Source organism: Enhydra lutris, unplaced genomic scaffold (genome assembly GCF_002288905.1).
Source record: "Enhydra lutris kenyoni isolate GAN:26980312 unplaced genomic scaffold, ASM228890v2 scaffoldscaffold12, whole genome shotgun sequence".
NCBI classification, from domain to species: Eukaryota; Metazoa; Chordata; class Mammalia; order Carnivora; family Mustelidae; genus Enhydra; species Enhydra lutris.
The window spans coordinates 45,986,088-46,007,842 of NW_019154096.1; the positions used below are offsets into that span (position 1 = coordinate 45,986,088).

The 21,755-nt window shown below is 36.7% G+C and overlaps 1 protein-coding gene across 1 annotated transcript in view; it reads left to right on the forward strand.

Moving 5' to 3' along the window:
• LOC111145015 (membrane associated ring-CH-type finger 5) overlaps positions 1-20,900 on the forward strand; it is a 61,523-nt gene extending 40,623 nt beyond the window's left edge. The window contains exons 6-9 of the mRNA XM_022499639.1: positions 11,021-11,151; positions 18,678-18,861; positions 18,990-19,156; positions 19,908-20,900. Of these exons, the coding sequence (XP_022355347.1) occupies positions 11,021-11,151; positions 18,678-18,861; positions 18,990-19,156; positions 19,908-20,024 (599 nt within the window). The 3' untranslated portion in view covers positions 20,025-20,900. The remainder of the gene's footprint in view (positions 1-11,020; positions 11,152-18,677; positions 18,862-18,989; positions 19,157-19,907) is intronic.
• Positions 20,901-21,755: the final 855 nt, after the last annotated feature.

The window sequence follows — 21,755 nt, forward strand, 5'->3', positions numbered from 1 at the left end:
TCTTTCATTTTTACCTCATGTCTTCATTCTGTTCCAGGGTACCATATTACATTTAGTCATGTCTTCTTAGGCTCCTCTTGGCTATGACAGTTCTTAGACTTTTCCTTGTTTTTGATGACCTTGACAATTTTGAGGAGTAATGGTCAGATGTTTTGTAGAATGTCCCCGAGTTTGGATTTGTTTAATGTTTTTACCATTATCTGCCGGGGTTATGAGTTTTAGGGAGCAAAACCACAGAGGTGAAGTGCCATTTTCATCACAGCACATCAACAACAAATACTGTCAACATTACTTATCACTGGTGATACCGACCTTGATCATCTGTCTAAGGTAGTGTTTGTTAGATATCCCCACTTTAAAGGTACTCTTTTCCTCCTTTATATCAGCTTTTTTTGATAATGTTGTATTTGCCTGTTCATCTTTTCTCGTCCTTTTTAGTTCTTCAGAGTTATTTTACTCTATGTTTTTTGTGATACTGATACAGTTGGGCTTTTATTGTCAAATTTTGTATGTTCTTTTTGTACCACTTTTTCCTCCCCTCCCCCTTTTTTTGGGTATCTCCTGGGTTGAAGTGTTTTTTCCTCTGATACTGTATTTTCCCCTTTATTAATTTTTAAGTTTTATACTTTTTTCCCTATTTAAATGGCTATCCTTGAAAAGTCTTAGCTTTTTTTTTTGTTTTTTTTGTTTTTGTTTTTTTGTTAAAGTCTTCGCTTTTATGCTTTTATTTCTTCAAATACTGCTCCTCCCCCATCCTAGAACTCTAATTAGAGTTATGTTAGACATTTTCATTTTCTTTCATGTCTCTTAACTTTTATGGATTTTCATCTTTGGTCTCTGTGCTGCTGCATTATAATTTCTTCTTAACTGTTAGCTGGTTCTTAGATCCTCTCTTCAAGCAGTGTCTAATCTGCAAGGGATTTTGTTTTCTATAAGTTCTAGTTTTTTCTTAAATTTGCCTGGTAATTATTTATAGTCTTCCATTTTATTCATTTATAAGTTATCTTGTATTTTATTACATCATTTTTATGATTGGGTTGATAATTCCATTATCTAAAGTCTTTGGTAGCCTGAGGCTGTTGTTTTTCTTCTGGTTCTTCTTCATGATGCTTTATTTCTCTTGAGTTTGGTGATAACATTCACATTTGTGTTCATATTTGTGAGCTATGGATATCCTGAAGGTGAAAGAACTCCAGATTTGCATCTGGGATTTCTCCTTTAGCACAGATGGATTTCTAACCTGAAACCAGCATGCCAGCTGACTATAGTTAAAAATTTTTAGAGGAAACTATCCTCATCATCCTACTTTTCTTCTTGAAGATAAGACAGTTTTCCTTGTTGGCTTACTTTGTTGTCATGTGGATTTTTTTTTTTTCCTGGCTTACCCTTTTACTGATGGTTCAGACAACCTTTCTGAAGGTCTCCTGAGTCAGCTCTCCAGCTATGTATGGACCTAAAACCTAGCATGACTTGTAAACCCCAGTATTTAAGCTTTTCTCCTTGTAATTTTTTCATTAGATGAAAGGATCATTTGTCATCATAGGATTTCCCATTTTCCAGATTTTTTTATTACTCACAACCCAAGAATGCTTGGGTAATATGTTGCTCTGTTCGCTTCGTTTCTTATCATGGTGGTTAGATCTCACCAGTGAAGTTATATCTGATTTTTTTTAAAGATTGTATTTATTTCAGACAGAGAGTGAGTGAGAGAGCATGAGCAGGGCTGGGGGGTGGGGGAGCAGAGAGAGAAGCAGACTTCCTGCTGAGCAGGGAGACTGATGCAGGGTTCAGTCCCAGGTGCACATGCTTAACATACTGAGCCACCCAGGTGCCCTTATGATTTTTTTTTTTCAAAGATATTCCATAGTTCTATGTACTTCTTACTATAATATGAGGCATATAATGTGTAGTGTTTTCAAAGGAAACACTTTACAACTAACATCTCAGAAATACAAAGGATCATAAGAGACTTATGTGAATAATAGTATCCAACAATCTGGATAACCTAGAAGTAAAAGATAAATTCCTAGAAACATACTACCTACCAAGACCAACTCATGAAGAAATAGAAAATGTGAACACACCAACAGCAAAGAAATATAAATCTCCCAACAAAGAAAAACCCAGAACCAAATTGTTTCAGTGGAGAATTCTACTAAATATTTAAGAAAGAATCAATGCCAGTGCTTCTTGAATTCTTCCCTGCCCCCCCCCCACAAAAAAAGAATTCTTCCCAAAAATTGAAAAGGAAGAAAATTCCCAAACTCATTTTATGCGGCCAGCATTTTCCTGCTATCAAAGCCATATAAAGACACAGTAAGAAAAGAAAATCACAAGCCAATATCTCAGTGAATATAGATTCAACGATTCCCAACAAAGTACTAGCAAACCAAATTCAGCAGCTCATTAAAACGGTCCTACGCCATGACCTGGTTGGATTTGTCCCTGGAATGGTGCAACATCTGCAAATCATTCACTGTGATATGCCACATTAATAGGTTGAAATATAAAAATCATATGATTCTCTCAGTAGATGCAGAAAAAAGCATTTGACAGAATTCAACATCCTTTCATGATAAAAACTCTCATAAAATTTTGTGTGAAAGGAACATGCCCTAACATAATAAAGGCTATATGTGACAAACCCACAGCTAACATCATACTTAACATTGAAAGGCTTTGAAAGCTACCCCATTAAGATCAAGAACAAGACAAGGGTGCCCATTCTCACCACTCCTATTCAACATAATACTGGAATCCTTGGAATCCTAGCCAGAGCAATTAGGCAAGAAAAAGAAATAAAAGGCATCCAAATCAGAAAGAAGTAAAGTTGTCTGTTTGCAGATGATGTCATACATGGAAAATTCTAAAGACTACCCCCCAAAAATGATAAATAAATTCAGTAGAGTTGCAGGATACAAAATCAACATACAAAACTCAGCCCATTTCTGTACACTAACAAAAAATTATCTGAAAAAGAAAGAAAATCCCATTTATAATATCAAAAGTAATTAAGTACTTATGACTAGAACTGAAAATTATAAGACATTGATGTAAGAAGTTGACACAAATAAATGAAAAGATTTTATGTTCATGGATTGAAAGAATTAATATTGTTTAAAATGTCCATACTACCAAAGCCATATATAGGTTCGGTGTAATCCCTGTCAAAATCCCAATGGCATCTTTTACAGAGGCAGAAAAAATAATCCTGACATTTGTATAGAACCACACATGACCCCAAATACTAAAGCAGTCCTGAGAAAGGACAAAGTGGGAAGCATGACATTTCCTGATTTCAAACTTTATTACGAAGCTGTGGTAATCAAAACAATATGGTACTGGCATAAAAAGAGACACATAGGCTAATGGAACAGAATCTAGAGCTCAGAAATAAACCCATGCATATATGTTCAACTAGTATTTGACAAAAGGAGCCAAGAATACTTGATGGGGAAAGACTAGTCCCTTCGATAAATGGTGTGGGGAAAACTGGATATTCACATGCAAACAAATGAAATTGGACCCTATCTTATACCACTTACAAAAATTAATTTGAAATGGATTAAAGGCTTCAGTACAAAACCTGAAATTATAAAACTAGAAGAAAATGGGGGTTTTCTAATTCAAGTCTCTTACATTAAGTTTCTCTGGATTGATAACTATTTTCTCTTTCTCTGTACTTGTTTTGGATACAAAATCTTGTGGATTTTATTCTAGTTTATTCTGACTTTAAATAATCTGTTATCAAATTAGTTTTCCTAAATACAGTTTTCATTTTAGCATGTCTCTCAGGAACTTCCTACATATTGGGTCAAAGATCTAGTCAAGGTTTCTGTCAGTTAACCCTGATCTTAGTAGTATACCAGCTTTAAAAAGAAAAACATGTAAACCTGTTGAAGAGTCTTTTGCCTCAGTTAGAAGGTCTCTTAGAATGCCCCCTTTTCAGATCATAGACTTCAGTCTAGGTCAAGATTCACTTCTGTTAATTAATAAGTTCATATGTGCATTCATCAGTTAAAAAACTCTTTGTATCCTTATCCCCCTATAATCTTTACTTAAAATTTCATTAACATGTATCTGTTAAGTTTGTACCATATTACTGTACATATGCTAAATTTGCCTTAAAGTTTTTCAATTGTTGGGGTCCCTGGGTGGCGCAGTTGGTTTGGTGGCTGACTCTTGGTTTCAGCTCAGGTCGTGGTCTCAGGGTAATGGGATTGAGGCCCACAAGGGGCTCAGCATGAAGTCTTCTTAAGATTCTCTCTCCCTGGGGTACCTGGGTGGCTCAGTGGGTTAAAGCCTCTGCTTTCGGCTCAGGTCATGATTCCAGGGTCCTGGGATCGAGCCCCGCATTGGCCTCTCTGCTTGGCAGGGAGCCTGCTTCCCTTCCTCTCTCTCTCCCCTCCTTTCTGCCTACCTGTGATTTCTGTCAGAAAAATAAAAAAAAAAAAAAATCTAAAAAAAAAAAAAAAAAAAGATTATCTCTCCCTGCAGGGCACCTGGGTGGCTCAGTGGGTTAAGCCTCAGGTTATGGTGTCAGGGTCCTGAAATGGAGCCCCGAATCGGGCTGTCTGCTCAGCAGGGAGCCTGCTTCCCTTCCTCTCTTCTCTGCCTGCCTCTCTGCCTACTCTGTGATCTCTGTCAAATAAATAAATTAAAATTAAAAAAAAAAAAGATTCTCTCTCCCTGGGGCACCTGGATGGCTCAGTGGGTTGGGCCTCTGCCTTTGGCTCGGGTCATGGTCTCGGGGTCCTGGGATCGAGCCCTGCATCAGGCTCTCTGCTCAGCAGGGAGCCTGCTTAGTCCTCTTTCTCTACCTGCCTCTCTGCCTACTTGTGATCTCTCTCTGTCAAATAAATAAATAAAATCTTAAAAAAAAAAAAAAAAGATTCTCTCTCCCTCTCCCTTTGCCCCTCCCCCTGGTGCTCACTCTCTCTTAAATAAATCTTGGGGGGAAAAAGAGCCTTCTAGTTACCTCTAAAAAAAAAAAAAAGTGTCTCAGTTGTTTAATGTGTGTTTATTGGTTGTCCTTAACTAGATTGGAAGCTCCTTGGAGGCAGAGGCTGGTGTGTTAAATTTTATTTACAATTATTTTAATTTAAAGTAAAATGCTATGTGTACAGTAGGTGCTTAATAGGTACTTAGTAGTTGACCTTATAGTCCACAGATATTCTTTGGGCTGTTCTATGAGGTAAATTTAAGCTTTCCTTTGGCACAAACTATGTAATAAAGAATTACTGTGATGATCTTTAGTTACTGTTCATGGTAATATGCTATATATACACATGGAGGAATGGTACTCATCTGCTTTGACTCCGGATCTTTTATTCCTCAGGGTTGTTTTGTTTTGTTTTGAGGGCTTTGGGTTAGTTATCTAAAAAATTGCCCAACCAAATATTCTTTCTTCTCTGATTATAATTTAATGTCTAACTTCTTGTTATTAAGCAAAATAATTTATAGCCTGAGTTTGCAGGATATTTATTCTTACATAAAATTGGTAAAACCCCAGCCTACAAGCAGAGCAATCAAGGATGACATTTACATAAGCTTGTCTGAGGCTCTTCAACCTGGCCTCTGAAGTCTAGTGTTTAAAGTAGTGATGAATGCTAGAGAAGGAGTTAAAACTCTTTACTGTCCCATTAGGAGTTCCACATACTTTTAATTTTGAGTTGGTTGTTGTGATATTATTTCATGTCTTCAATAAATTCCACATTTGTTGACTTGGAACGATATACTTTTTTTAAAGATTTTATTTTTAAGTAATCTCTGCTCCTAATATGGGGCTCAAACTCATAACCCTAAGATCAGGAGTTACACAAGCCAGCCAGGTGCCCATGTTAAAGGTCCTTTTTTAACAAGTGGGTTGAGTCAAATACTTGCCACAGAGTGCTACAGCTTGGTCCTATGCCATTATATTCTAATGTCCTGCAGAACAGGCCAAAGTACCCCAATGTACTGCCAAGTACCATATGCTAAGATAGCTGTGGCCTACAGAGTCCCTGAGAGTGATGCCAATCATCATCATAAGCATTTTTTTAAGCACCTATCTATACATGGTTCTATCCTAGGCACTGTACAAAACGAGTTAAACAGACTTGGCCCCTGCCCCCTGGGAATTTTCAATCTAAGATGATGCTGACATGGACAGACATAAGGATATTGAGACAACTGAACAAACATTGAACAAGAACATAAAGTACTAACATTATGCACAAGCAAAGGGGTAAGTGCATTTTGTGGGATAGTATTAAAGGAAGCCTCATGGGACATGAACAGGGTGGGGTAGAGCAATCTCTATCAAGTTAGATTAGTTTTCATTGGGAAATCGGGTTTTCATACAGACTTCAAGTAGGGACCAGACATTCCAGAAATAAAACACAATGAAAAGAAGACTTGGAGCAAAGAGAGAAGTTTAGAACTATATTGTTGGACTCTTCATGATGGCCAAAATTGTAATTCTGGATGGTTCTGAATCTGAAAGTGGGGTTGATGTTTTGGCTTATTAGCAGGTTGGCATTAAAGTTGGGTCTAAATCAAAACTAGTTCAATGCAGAGCAAAAAGCAAACCAAGAAAACCTGGAAACTTGCATAGCTTTTACAAACAGTCTGTTTTGCTTATTAAAACTCTTAATAAACCATTGGTTACTTAACTGGAGCGGTTATCGTTTCAGGAACATACACAAGGTTGTCTTGTGAAGCACCTTTTTGCTCATTAAATTGTGTTCTGTGCTAGAAACGTTAGCACTCTGGCAACATACAAAAATTATTTCTCAAGAATTGGTGAGAGGTTTTTTGTTTTGTTTTGTTTTTTGTTTTTAAGGTATCTTTCTATCCCAGAGAAAGGTCGTAAGAATTCTGGTTGTTACAGTAAGCAGTGCACATAGATGTTGAGCCCTAAATATTACCTGCCCTTAAGTCATTAATTTCTTATTTTCCAAGATGTGCCTTTAATACATGCGTATATAAATTTGAATTTAAATCACAGCTGCAACAAATCTACTTTCACAGTGTATGCCAGATAAAACTGATTACTTTTTCAGTAGACACAGACTTAGGAGTTTCCCCAATAGTTCTCAGCTCGCTGTTTGATGTCATTCACATCTGAAATGTGAAAATTTGAATTTACCCAGAGTATTGGAGTGTATTTTCTTTACAAAGGTTCTTTATTGTACAAAAGAATTCACAATAGATTTTTTTTAATTGCAAGCTTCCCTAGTGCCCTTTAAATTATTGGGTTTTCAAAACTTCTATTTATACAGAGCTTCTTCAGTTGCTGTCCATTGTGTAAATACAGTACATTGAAAACGTAAGTGGTGAACCCCACTGAGACATTAAAAATTCAATAATGCCTTTTTAAAATATTGAAGCCTTTTTATGCCCTTAGGTATTTGACTTGTGTGATGTGCACTTATTCATATTTCTGCCTCCTCATTAGAATTGGGGTTTTATAGGGCTAGTCTTGTCTTTCCTCATTTTCCATAACTCTTTGTGCTGTAAGAAGAATCTAGTAACTTGCTATTTTTCTTTTGACCCCAAGTCACAGGTTAGTAGTACATGGTAAGCTTCCTAATACGAAGAGTATGATTTAGGGATTGCCATCCAGAGAAATCCAGTGATTGTTTTAACTCACTACATAGCTTGCCTAGGTAATCTTTAGCTCTAAGAAATACCTCCCCTGGGTGACAGTTTATTCTCATGGTATGCTTACTACTAAACATTTATCTTTTCTTTTAAATATTAAACTATTCTTGGACTAGACTATCTGAAAGAGCCTGGAGAGGTTTAGGCAAAATAAAGACAGAAGTATAGACAAAATTATTTCAAAATAACTGGAAATAGGAACTGTAAAATACAGCCAGTGTCTTCATTTAATCTAGTGCATCTTTTGTATATGATTCAAGGAATAAGTAGAAAATTTCCAAAAGTGTACAGATTTTTTGTTTTTTTGCATGCACAAAAATAATTCACACCCACTGATTCAGGAAGGAAACTGAAAATTGAGCTCAGTATATTAGAACCATCTGAGATGTTTAAAGTAAAAACAATTCAGACGTCTCTAGATAGCCCATGTTCATGATATATAAAAGTGGTAGTGATGGTTTTTTTAGGAATTGTATTGCTTCACTCCATCAGTAGATAGTTCCAAGTACCCTGTTGAAAGGAGAGAGGGAAGAAGGTACATTGGAAGCATGTAAAATATGTTCTTTCCTTCCCAGTTTTTATTCTGAATGGGTTAGGAAATAGTCTTGTAGTTAACTTGGGCTTGGTATAGAATAGTGAAAAAGAAACACCTATAGATTTTCAAATCATAGTTTTAAATTAGTACCTCAGTAGAGAATTCAGCAAATTATTGAGAGTCACAGGAACTTGGGATTCATCAATAAACAAAACAAAACCGTTATTTTTCCCGTTGAAGCTTGTGTTCTAGTTCAAAAGTCAGCAGACTTTTTTGTTAAAAACCAGAAAGTAAGTATTTTAGGTTTTACGTGTGGCCATGTTCCATATAAAACTTTATTTACAAAAGCAAGCAGCCAGCTGGATAGGGTCAATGGCCCATAGTTTACTAACCCATATTCTTGTAGATAGAAACAGAATGAGTAAATTAGAATATGTTAGGTGATAAGTACTTTGGGAAAATGAAAAATAGTGCAGAATAATTTAAATAGGGAGTATCATGAGGCAGGTGTTGGCAGGGTGAGTCTCACTGAGCTCAAGAGGAGGAGGAACCAAGAAAGACTGAAAAGTTAATGATTGGTGATGGAAAAAAAAAAATAAATGGTGATGTCCTAGAAATATAATGAAGAGCCATATATTGGGAAGAAGAAAGGAACATCTGTGTGAGATGTTGCTGCTAGGCCAGATAGGAAGGCTGAGATTACACCATTGAATTTAACGAATCTTGGGTTATTAGTGACCAGTCTGAGTAGTTTTCATGGAGAGAATTGAAGGAGAGAGTGAAAACAGGTAAGTCTTTTGAGGAATTTTGTTGTAAATGAAGCAGAGATGGAGCAGTGAGGGAAGAAGGACCAAGAGAAGAATTTGGTGGTGGTTGTTTTTAAAATTTTATTTATTTATTTGACAGACAGAGATCACAGGTAGGCAGAGAGGCAGGCAAAGAGAGAGAGGAGGAAGCAGATTCCCTGCCAAGCAGAGATCCCAGGACCCTGGGATCATGACCCGAGCCGAAGGCAGAGGCTTTAACACACTGAGCCACCTAGGTGCCCCAGAATTTGGGTTTTTTTAAGATAGAAGAAATAATGACCTGTCTGATGGAAATAATCCAGTAAAAAGTAGAGAGGAAATGATGTGGGAGACAGTTGCTGGAGCTGGAGCTTTGAGTTGGCAAGGGAATGGGGTCTGGTGTGTCAGTAGAGGGATTAACTTCAGGTAAGTGTGATGTTGGTAGGTGGGTATGTGTGCCATGGAGAGTCTGGATTTGTCTTGTAGCTTCAATTTTCTGATTAAAGAATTATCAGTAGAGAATATGAAAGTTGAAGTACTGAGGTTTTATATATACCTATGGTTTATGACTTTCAGTACCAGCATTTGAGAGATCTTTGGTGACTCATTAAAATGACTTTTATTGTACCCTCTGAGGGAGTTTTAAACTTAACCTAGCAAATATGTATATTTTAAGGATTAAACCCTACGTCATGGGATTGAATAATGATGCATGTAATTCTTGTGGCACAGCAGCTGGTATCCTGTAGACACTCAAGAAGTGCTAACTATTATTAGAGGACATAGTAAATATGCTAAATTGAAATCATAGATCCTTTGACGTCCCTCCTGATGTTCTTTCTACTTCACAGTGTCGTCTTTCTTTATACAGTGACTAGTGATATTACTGGCCCCAGTGATCAGGGCTCCATAGATGGATGCTTGTTCTTATGCATCTTAATTATTTTATCATGCTATATTAATTTCTTTGTACAGTAAAAATAGTTTTTGTATAAAGCATCCTGCTATAGATTGTAATCCTCCAGAAGGTAGGTAATAATTTTTACACATTTCCAAGAAAATGTCTCAAGTAGTAGTTTCAAGTATGTAGAGGGTATTCAACAAATGTGGTGATTAGTAAATCAGTGTTTCATATTTCTGTGACTAAACTTAGGTACTCAGTTCTTTAGAACTTGCTCTAATTCAGACCTGAGACCATTCCACTATTCTGAAAAATTCTGGAGCTAAATTATATTGGACTTTAGCAGTTAGAAAACCTCCAAATATAGCTATTCTAAATACCCTCTGAAGAAAAGTAGTAGCCAGATTTAACAGTAAGCATATAATAATGGAAATATAATTGGCACACACAGCTGTTGGAATGCCATAAAAACCGGCATTGTGATCATTAAAAGAAGTTTGTTAGATGGGTATTTTATGTAAGTGATGAACCACTAAATTCAACTCCTAAAACTAATAGTATGCTATATGTTAGCTAACTAATTTACATACAAATGTGGGGGGAAAAAAGATGTTAGAAAATAATACTCAACTATTCCATATTGAAAATCAAAGTAAGATAAATTGACTTTGTATAACTACAAGAAAATAGCCTTGGTTACCTTGACATACTGCACCAAGAAAGTAATGAGTGAAGTCAAGAAGTGATATTTTTCCTAAGTACTAGAGAATCTAACCATGGGCAAGAACTGTTTGGGAAGAGCAAGGTGAAATGGCCATTTCATTCTTCAGTAGCCAGTGTGAATAGAAGTGAGAATCTGTTTTCTTCCTAAAAAGGAGCTGTGTTCGAGCCTTTAATCTTAGGTGTGCTGATAAAGATAAAAAAATTTGAAGCTGTTTCCAAGAATTTAGGAAGTAAAACTTGGCTATTTTTGCAGACAACTGAGAAATTCTAAATTTAGTCAAATATAGGTTCCCATCCCATCTATTATAGTTACCTCTAAAGCATCAGAACATCCAACTTCATAAAAATATTTAGATCAATGGAAAATATTGAGTAAGTCATTTTCTAAAAATCTGTCTTGTGTTGAAACATTACTTTCTTTTTTTATTATAGGTCCAGTGGTTTACGTCTTGGATCTTGCGGATAGACTGATCTCAAAAGCTTGTCCATTTGCTGCAGCAGGAATAATGGTTGGCTCTATCTATTGGACAGCTGTGACTTACGGAGCAGTGACAGTGATGCAGGTTCACTATTTTACTGTGTTCAGTGATAATATTTTTTTTTTTTTTAAGATTTTATTTATTTGTCAGAGAGAGAGGGAGAGAGAGCGAGCACAGGCAGACAGAATGGCAGGCAGAGGCAGAGGGAGAAGCAGGCTCCCTGCCAAGCAAGGAGCCCGATGTGGGACTCGATCCCAGGACGCTGGGATCATGACCTGAGCCGAAGGCAGCTGCTTAACCAACTGAGCCACCCAGGCGTCCCAGTGATAATATTTTTTATGTGAAGATCTATTAAATAGATTTTTATTAGAGTTTTAAAAATTATTACTATTATTTTGAACAAGTAATAACCTTCCCATGGCTTAAAAATAAGAAACTTATCCAGTGAAAAGTCATCTTACACCTGCCTGTTTGCCCAGATTCCTCCTCACTTCTCCAGGTAGCCACTATTATTAGTATATAATATTCTTCTAGATTTCTTTGTGCATGTGCAAGAAAAAATAAATTTGTTCTCCCACACACATACCTTTTTCCCCTTAAAGGAAGCAAATTAGAACTGTACCTCTCTTTTTTTTCCACAGTGAACTTTGGATATCTTTTCATATAAGTATACAGAAGTCTTCATAGCATTCTATGTGTGGAATTAGAACAATTAACTAACCAGTCTGTTGTTGATTAGGCGATTAGTTGCTTCCTGTTTTTTGCTACAATCAGTAACTGTTGGTGAAGATTATTAGACTTAAATTTCAAGATTTAGTCCCAGACTCTTGACTCCTCTCTTTATATTTCTTCTCTAAAGATTTCCAGCTATCATCTCTGTGCTTTTTGTGCTTATCTATGTCTTGGCCCTAATCTCTCCTCAAATCCAGTCCTACAGTCACAGTTTGACCCCTCTCCTTATATGACCTCTTATGATTTCACACTCAATATTATTGAAATCAGATTAGTTTTTTCCTCAACTTGAAACATCAATTTATTCCCCATCATAATCTTTCTATACCTTTGATAGCTACTATTCTTTCCCATCTAATCAGTCTGTATCCTACATTCTTAGGATTACCTTTAGCTCTTTCTACTACATAGACCTTTGTCATGCCACTGACCCAAGTCCAAGCAATTTTCATTTTTATATTGTTTATATATCTGTAGCTTCTTTTCCACAGTCTTAACCACCTGACTTCTTGTCACTCTCCCATCATACCTGTGGGCTAAAGGAGCCTCTTGATTGGTTTCTCTTAATTTCATTCTCTTCAATCAGTCCATCCTTCTAAATCAGTCTTCCTAAAATAATACCTCCAACATCTACTCCAACCTCACCATCTCCTCTGCCTTAAGTAATGCTTTATCAGTGCGGCACTAAGATTGGGTAAGTGTTTCATAAATAACTCAGTAATAGTTAACACACTATATAATATTCTAGAAATTGCACATAATCTGTCTATGCTGGGTCCCTAGTGAATGGCATTTCTAGTTGCTTCATTAATATTCATTGTGGGACAGATACTGCAAGGCTTCTTCATGAAGTGCTGATGACACCCCCAAAATCTGGATATAGTCAGTAGAATGAGTTGCAAAATGAATTGTATCATTTGTCATAATGTAATAGGAAAGATTAAGAACCACTGACTTAAAAAAGATTCCATTTCCTTAACCTGATTTGTTACACAGGGTGCTTCACAGTCTCACTTCATTCTCCTTTGAGGCCTGTGGACCTCCAACCCAACCTTTTGCTGTTTTGGTGTTGTTTTTTTTTTTTTTTTTTTTTTTTTTTGCATTTTGTCACCCTTCCTGCTTCATACTTTCCCTTCCATTCCTCTGTCTACTTATCCAAATCTAATCGCTTCTTTCCAGGCTTAGTTCAGATGCTTTCCCCCCATCAAACCTACCAGACATCTCCTGACCACTGTCATTTCTTTTTCCTCTACATTCATAACATTTTCAGTCCTCATATGGCAGCTAATCTTGTGCTGACCAAGTGATATTTCTTAGGCTACCTGTTATTTAACTTTTCCTGTATTCAGGCCTTGCTTTTCCTATGAGAAGGTAGTTTCCTTGAAAGTAGACTGTCTTATACTCATATTCCTAATATAGCATATACACAGAGAATAACATTTAAAGGCTTATATAAAATACTGGGTTGTTGTTGTTTTTTTTTTAATATGACTCATTCAATCAGGTAGTAGCAGGTTTGACTATTTTCCCTGCAATAATTTATTAAAATTACAGTAATGAGTAGATCATTAGTTCAGGGAGGTTTAGAATGGTTCACTAGGACTGACAAAGACACAAAAACTTAGAGTAGATATATACATTATTTAATGCACAAACACATTATACAGACATATATATTTTGCAGATGAAGAAACGAAGGCCCTCTGAGATTGTGTGATTTCCCTTAATACCTAATTGACCATAAGAAGTAGGGTGGCTCTTTTTGAGGAAAGATTTTAGGCTTGCTCAATCTTAAAAGAAATTTGATAATTAATGGGACACACTGATAAGAGCCAATTAAGGAATATAGTTTGTATCCTCTAAAAAGGGCTTCAAGCTGGATTTTGGCACTTTGAATCCATATTGGTATGATTCATTCAAAAAGTTAACACCAAGCTGAGGTCTATGTAAAACACAAGACAAATTGAAAGCCCTAATCCCCAGCCCCAAGAAATACAGTCTAAGACAAGCTGTTCATAAGTGAATTGGAGAACAGTTACAACATTATATAAACAAATATGAAGAGTACAGACAGAAGACTACACAAACAATATTTTAATTCAATAAAATGGAAGATCATTTGAAATTACAAAAAAAGTCTTGAGCTGACCTTTGAAGGCAGTAATTTGGAATTGTAGAGGGGAAGAAATGATACAAGCAAGGAGACAAAAATGAACATGTTGGTTAATGGTGACAGTAAAGAAGAAGACCTAAAATTATGATGATACATATATATTGCCATTTAGAAATAATTACCATTTAGAAATGATCTTCGCATGTACTATCTCACTTGAAAAGATTTTTTAAGCCTAGAATGAAAGAGATTACCTGTGACAGTAGGCAGGTATTGTAGGATTTAAGAGTATTGGGAAGACTTTTACTTATCTGAATATATGTAATAGAAAATGTGCCCCACTATACCATCAGCAGTATTTAGGGGTTTCTTTCTTAACCCTTGAGTGTTCTTTTTCCTTTTGTTCTCTGACTACTCTGAAGTACAAGTAAATCAGATTAAGGAATCAGACCACTATTCTTCTTCTTAAGATTTTATTTATTTATTTTAGAGGGAGAGAGGAAATCTCAAGCAGACTCTCCCATTGAGCACAGAGCCAAACTTGGGACTCACTCCTTGACCCTGAGATCATGACCTAAACCAAAATCAAGAGTCAGATGGTCAATCCATTGAACCGCCCAGATGCCCCTAGACCACTATTCTTTTCCCACTTCTCCAGGAACCAGTTTTAGGTTCAATCCCTGTTAGTTGTGAAGAATTTGAATGAGACCTTCTGCCTACATTTTTATTGAGAAGACAATAGGTAACTTTTTTCCCAGCACTGGGCTAAACACCTTTCTAACATTGGTATATTTAATCCTTGTAACAGTCTTGTGATCTGGATACTATCAATTATTCCTAGTTTACAGATTTGGCGAGTTTACATGTCACTACCACACAGCAAGAAAGAAGCATTAGGACCCCCATCCCTCTCCCTAACCTGGGGCTCCTTAGGTGAAACCTGGTTTCAAAGGCAGTGGGATCGTTTTACCCTGGAACAATAAGACATTAATGTCCAGTCTAGTTCTACTTTTGTCTCAGTGTAAAGATAACCCCCATAAGCATTGCCCTTTCTTAACTTATACTACCATAAATTATCCTTAATATTGACTAAGAAAACCTATTAGTTCACCACTGTTTGAGTCTCCCACTTAAAAGCAGGCTTTTAAAAGGAAGTGCTTTGTAAGATCAGGCCTTAGTTAAAACTCTTAGCCATTTAGTGTGGGTGAACTCTTGGATATGAAGATCCAGCTTTCAGCTCTTAAGCAGAAAAACAAACCTTTATCTAAACCCACAATTCCTAAGCCTTTATTTTATACACAGATAACAAATTCTTAGAGAAGATGTTCTCTGGTTCCTGAATCTCACCCCGAAATTGAAGTCTTAAAAATAATCGTTTTAAATCTTGGGGCATAAAACCAGAGTGTACATGATCACGCACAATTTGCTGGATTTGTATTGACCAAAGCTAAATCACCCCCATTGCCTAATTCAGCTTTCATTTTCTGCCCTTGAGTCTGACTATAGTAGCAGGTGGTAAACTATAGTTGTACTATTCTGTTTCCTTTGCAGCATTTATACTTGCATGCTTGTTTGGTTTGATTTGATTTTCTCTCACCTCCAAAAGACATCTATTTAGCTTACTGTTTTATCCGCAACACCTAGGCTTGTGTCTGGCACATAATCAGTATTCAGTTGAATGCATGCGTAGTGAGCCCAGCACATCTCTCTCCACTTCAGATATAGTAAGTCGGACAGTGGGTCTCTTGCTACTGTGTCCTATTTATTTCCTTTTTTGTTTCCTTATTCTTAGACACCAGCTTGTAAGGTTTTTACTGCTACCCATGAGGAATAAACTTTCTCTTACTATAGTTTGTACCTGAATATTCACTCTGCTTTATATTTCTAAACCCCAAATTCTAAAAAGAATAATGTAAACCAACAGGAATTTTTGAAATTTCTGAATTTATTTGCTAATACTTTGAGAATATTTAAATCGCATTTAGTTGTAACTTTATAAGTGATCATTAGATTGAAAATAATAAAATGATATTAAAAAAACAGAATGTCCATGGGGTGCCTGGGTGGCTTAGTGGGTTAAAGCCTCTGCTCTGCCTTCAGCTCAGGTCATGATCTCAGGGTCCTGGGATCGAGCCCCCGCATCGGGCTGTCTGCTCAGCAGGGAGCCTGCTTCCTCCTCTCTCTCTGCCTGCTTCTCTGCCTACTTGTGATCTCTGTCTGTCAAATAAATAAATAAAATCTTAAAAACAAAACAAAAAAAAACAGAATGTCCTGAAAAGGCATAGGTGGAGACACAATCTCTGGGCCAGTCCACTTTTGCTACTAGTATGGGATTAGGGTTTATGAAATACAGTGGACCCTTGAACAACATGGGGATTAGTTAAATCACCCCCATTGCTTAATTCAGCTTTCATTTTACATTGATAACCCCCTTCATGCAGTGGAGAATCCATGGATAAGTTCTGATTCCCCAAAAGCTTTACTACTGATAGCCTGCTGTGACCAGAAGCCTTACTGGTAACATAAAATGAACTAACACACATTTTTGTAAATGTACTATATGCTATGTTACAGTAAAGCAAGCTAGAGAAAAGCAAATGTTATTAAGGAGATCATAAAGAAGAGAAAATAACAGTACTGTACAGTATCTATCAGTACATATATAAGGACCAATACAGTTCAAACCCATGCTGTTCAAAGGTCAACTGTTCGTGAACCAGACTATTTCACTTTATGCCAACTCAGAACTATTATCCTTCACATACAAGGCATTAGGTTTCTCTGTGGAAACACAAGAATATTAGGTATCTATACCGTAGTTTTTGATCACTTAGAAGGGGTTAGCCTCCTGCCCTTGAATATTATATTGTATTTAGGTAAATTACTGAAGTACAAGCCTGGACTATATCCCTAGTCAGATTTTAAAGGCATCCATTTTGCTTCTTCCCACATACTTACAAAATATTTTTACCTGGATTGAGTGTGTTGTTTAGGATTTCGGTTTGCTTTGACCATTCTCAGCTTTACCTTATTTCACTTAGAGTAGTCCACCTAAAAAAAAGATCTGCTATGATAGTTTACATAAAGAGCATCTCTCTCTCTCTCTCTCTTTTTTTTTTTTCTTTCAAAAACCCCATATACTTTTTCATGAGCTTGTTTTCCTCAGTGTCTCTGGCAGCTTTTAGTTTTCCCTACCTTATTTCTTCCCTTTCCTCCATGCCTGCCCTTCCTTCCTGTCACCTCCTCCCTATCAAAGATAGAGACGAGATTCTTCCCAATCCTTTCTTCCTGGTTTATACCTCAAGTGTGATCAGAAAAACTATATGGAGTCTTTCTAGTAGTATCCTCCCAGCTAGCTGTCCTCACTGTGTGATACCTTGGTGGGTATAAGCCCAAGATTCAGAAATAGTCTCCTTCACCTGTCATAACTGCCAGAAATAATCACTCAGAGAAATAGGTTTAATTTGGAAGCAGTTGAGACTCTGGCTACAGGGAAGATCACTTGAGACCTTTGAAAGAGAATTTTCAGGGAAAATCTCCAGTTAAAAATACCAAGTGGGATGCCTGGGTGGCTCAGTCGGTTAAGCGTCTGTGTTTGGCTCAGATGATCCCGGGGTCCTAGGATCAAGTCTCACATCTCGAGCCTGCTTCTCCCTTTACCCCTCCCCCTGCTTGTGTTCATGTACTCTTTGTCTCTCTCTCAAAAATTAAGACTTTAAAAAAAAAAAAAAGGTAAGAAGCTCATCAGTAAAATGGAGATGTTGAGAGAAGTATAAGGGCAAGATTGATCCAGTAATAAGGATTTTCCTGCAGGGGAAGTATGGAGATTCACAAATAAGAATTATTCATGTCCTTTTTGCCCTCTGGAATCTAATCCAATTGAGAAATAGCCCCAAGACCCAGATAAGAAAGGAAGGATTGTTTTAGCTTCATTACCCCATAGATAGGACACCCTAGGGTTCCTGGACTAGAAAAAGGACTGGAACTTGTAGCAAAAGCTACTTCAGTAGACCTTGGAATTGCCTTTTAGCCGAGTTAGGTCTGTAGAACAAGCATTTGGCCAGCCGGAAAAATCACTCTATCCCAGACACCACTGAGTATGGAGAAAGAACCAAAGAGAAGTGAGCTTTCAGGCCATCTTCTTGAAGGCTGGTCCTGCCCCTTGGCTGGCTGTGCTTACCTAGTAGGAAGAGCAGGAAAAGAGATGCTCTGCTGGAGGACAAATAGGACTTAAAATTGTAGCCCAATCTAATCAAATCAGGGAAGAGGAATTAAAAAACCAGAAGTCTGCTCCCCTCTACTGAATTGTAATCACTGTGGGGCAACCATTTTTAAAAGCTTTTATTCCAATATAATAGGAAATGGCTTAGGAGCTTTTCTTCCCTTGAATGAGAGACATGTATAAATAAATCAGGACTGGTAGCTTTCCAGCTTTTTTTTTTTTTTTTTTTTAATTTTTTTCTGAAAATTTTTAAAAGATTTTCTTTATTTGGCAGAGAGAGAAACTGCCAGAGAGGGAACACAAGCACAGGGAGTGGGAGAGGGAAAAGCAGACTTCCGGCAGAGCAGGGAGCCTGATGTGGGGCTCCATCCCAGGACCCTGGGATCATGACCTGAGCCGAAGGCAGACGCTTAACGACTGAGCCACCCAGGCACCCCTTTTCTGTATTCTTTTGAAATTTAGCATTTCCTCTAAAATGAATTCAAGCATATAACCCTTGATTAGATAAGGAAATGATTCTAGCAAATGCTGTCTGTTTCACAGGTTGTAGGCCATAAAGAAGGTCTGGATGTTATGGAGAGAGCTGATCCTTTGTTCCTTTTAATTGGACTTCCTACTATTCCTGTCATGCTGATATTAGGCAAGATGATACGCTGGGAAGACTACGTGCTTAGACTATGGCGCAAATACTCAAATAAACTACAAATTTTGAACAGTATATTTCCAGGTAAGGCCCTGAATTGTGGCTATAATGAGCACACCAAATTAATGTTTGTGAAAGAATCTTAGTATGCATAGATACTTTAATTATTCTGATTCATTAGCACTAATATCCTGCATTTTCTTTTTCTCTAGGCATTGGTTGTCCTGTTCCTCGAATTCCAGCTGAGGCTAATCCTTTAGCAGATCACGTCTCTGCCACCCGAATTTTGTGTGGAGCCCTTGTCTTTCCTACTATTGCAACAATAGTTGGTAAACTGATGTTCAGTAGTGTTAACTCTAATTTACAAAGGACAATCTTGGTAAGATGGGTTTTTTTTTCAAGTGACTATACAAAAAAGAATGAACTGTGTATTTGTTTAAAAAAACCCCAGTGGGACCATATAAATAGTCCTTTTGTGGCTCCTATGCTTTAAGGTTCTGTTTGATCCCCACTTGTTGTCCAATAGCAAGAAGGGGGAGGATCCATTACGTCTAGCCTTCCAGAACAGCGCTGTGGGTGATTTCTCTCCTAGAATAGGCATGAATTATCACGCCCATCCCTCTTGACAACAAAGATTATGGTGAAGAGCTTCTGCTCTAGGGTCAGACTGCCTGATTTATATCCTGTCACAGATATGGCTTTGCTGAAAAACCTAAATCAAATTTCTTGACTTCTCTGTGCCTATAAATACAGATCAAATTCATAGGTATATCAGGATTACTGGGAGGATTAAATGAGGTAATTCATTTGAAGTACTAGCACATAGTCAACCCTTGTGTTGATGTCATTATTCTCCACCTATCACCTGCACATGTGCCCAGGCCTTTTCCCTGTTATATCAGAATGGATGTAAAGCCAAGTGGAGAGATTACCCAATAGGAGAACACGGAAGGTGTCTCTGTTAGATTTAGTGTCTCCGCCTGTCTTACCCCCTAGAAAAAAGAACAGTTTCTTTGCATTCATCTGAATTAGCAGCAGTGGCTGTCTTTTGTGATCTAAGTAAAATTATTTTTATTATTATGTTTCTCTAAATCTGTATGTTAAAAAGCTAATTTTCCTTTTTATTTTAGGGTGGAATTGCTTTTGTTGCCATAAAAGGAGCATTCAAGGTTTACTTCAAACAACAGCAATATTTACGTCAGGCACACCGCAAAATTCTAAATTATCCAGAGCAAGAAGAAGCATAAAACTGTGACTTCTAGTTGTTCTGCAGTCCTCTCATCCTTATGAGTCTGTTGTGTTGTTCTGATTCCATCATTAATGCACAGTAGTGGAGACTTATGATAAGCTGCTGCTCATATTTTTAAGAGATATAATAAAGCACTTAGGGCAGGGGAAATCCTCTCAGTAATCACGGAACCTGAAGTTGTGATTTGTTTTCATTGTTTTGTATGTACTTCTTTTATGGCAGTCATCTGAACCATTATCTTAGCATGGTAAACCTGGATTTTGTTCATATTTTCTCCAAATAGAAATGTAAAGATCAAACTGTGCAAATATTTAAAAATGCACATGCTGTTTAATTCAAATGCCTCTTTTGTACATGTTCATGTTCAGTGTTTTCTTAGAATCAGCAACTCAATGAAGGTACTATGAGGATTTTTTTTCACTGACATAATTTGATTACAAGCTAAACAGGAGTATATGTTAATATGAGGAAATGTAAATTAGTTATAAAAAATAACAAACCAAAAATGTATGTAAACATTCAAATGATTATCTGAACAAATGAGATTTTGTTGTGTTTTTCTTAACCCATGTGACATCCTCAAATGTGTAGGGTAAAAATTCACAGGGCTTCCAGATCACTTTTTCACTATTAAATTTTATTTATATAATGTTGACATCTCATAGTTCATAATGTAATTTTGACTCATGCAGTCCTAATTACTGTGTGTGTGTGTGTGTGTGTGTGGTGTGTGTGTGTGTGTGTAAGAGAGGGAGAGAGTCATAAGGACCTTCAATCACTGGAGTAAGGTTTTTAAATCCGTATTTCTAGAAATTAGAGCTGCCAGTTTCTAGTAGTTTGAGCACAGAACGACTTGCAAAAAAAAAAAAAAAAATCAATAAAGTTATTTTACTCTTCTCTTTCATTGATTCAGTTATTCAGGTGTTTGTTGATCACCACCTATTTGCCCAGGCATTATACAAAGTGCTGTGGGGGACACAGTGGTGAACACGACAGACTTGGTTCCTGCTTTTATGCAGTTTACTGTCTAGTTTCAACAGATAGAAAACCAGCAGTGAGTAAACCAAGGTGAGGCCTTGAGCTCTTTGTTTTTATACCAGTGAGGAGATAATTATGAAAATAAGTCTTGAGTAAATATTGAGGTTTTTGGCTTAAGTCAAGCTATTATTAAAACCAGTACTAATGTTTTTAGATTTTAATTGCTTGTCATATCGAGGCTAGCACCTTAATCACTGTATAACTAGTTTTATGTTCATTTTTAAAAAGCAATTATTTATTTTAGGCCATTTTTAATAGTGGCCCTTTTAATGTTGTTTGGCAGTCTGAATGGTCTCACAGTTATTTTCATTAATTAAAATTAAATTTTTAAAAGATAGTTCCAAAAACCCTATTTATTTTCTTGTTCACAGTATCTAATGCATGACAACAATAAATATTTCCCTTACTGATAAGTGGCCACTTCTCTTTAGGAATGTAGCAAATATAGATTGAGCTATGTTAGATTGCAATAATGTATGTTAACTTTAGTAATTTAAGACTGGTACCTTTCTATAGTATGAATGTCTTAATTCTGTTATAAAGTTTAATGTGAATGGCTGTTGAACATTCGGAGTTGTAATTATTTTGGGAGGAAGGGAATATTTGACTGACAGTGAGCCTTATTAAGAACACTGCTACAGTTCTGAAGGGGAAATATTAAATCTATGATTATATATAAAAATAACATTAT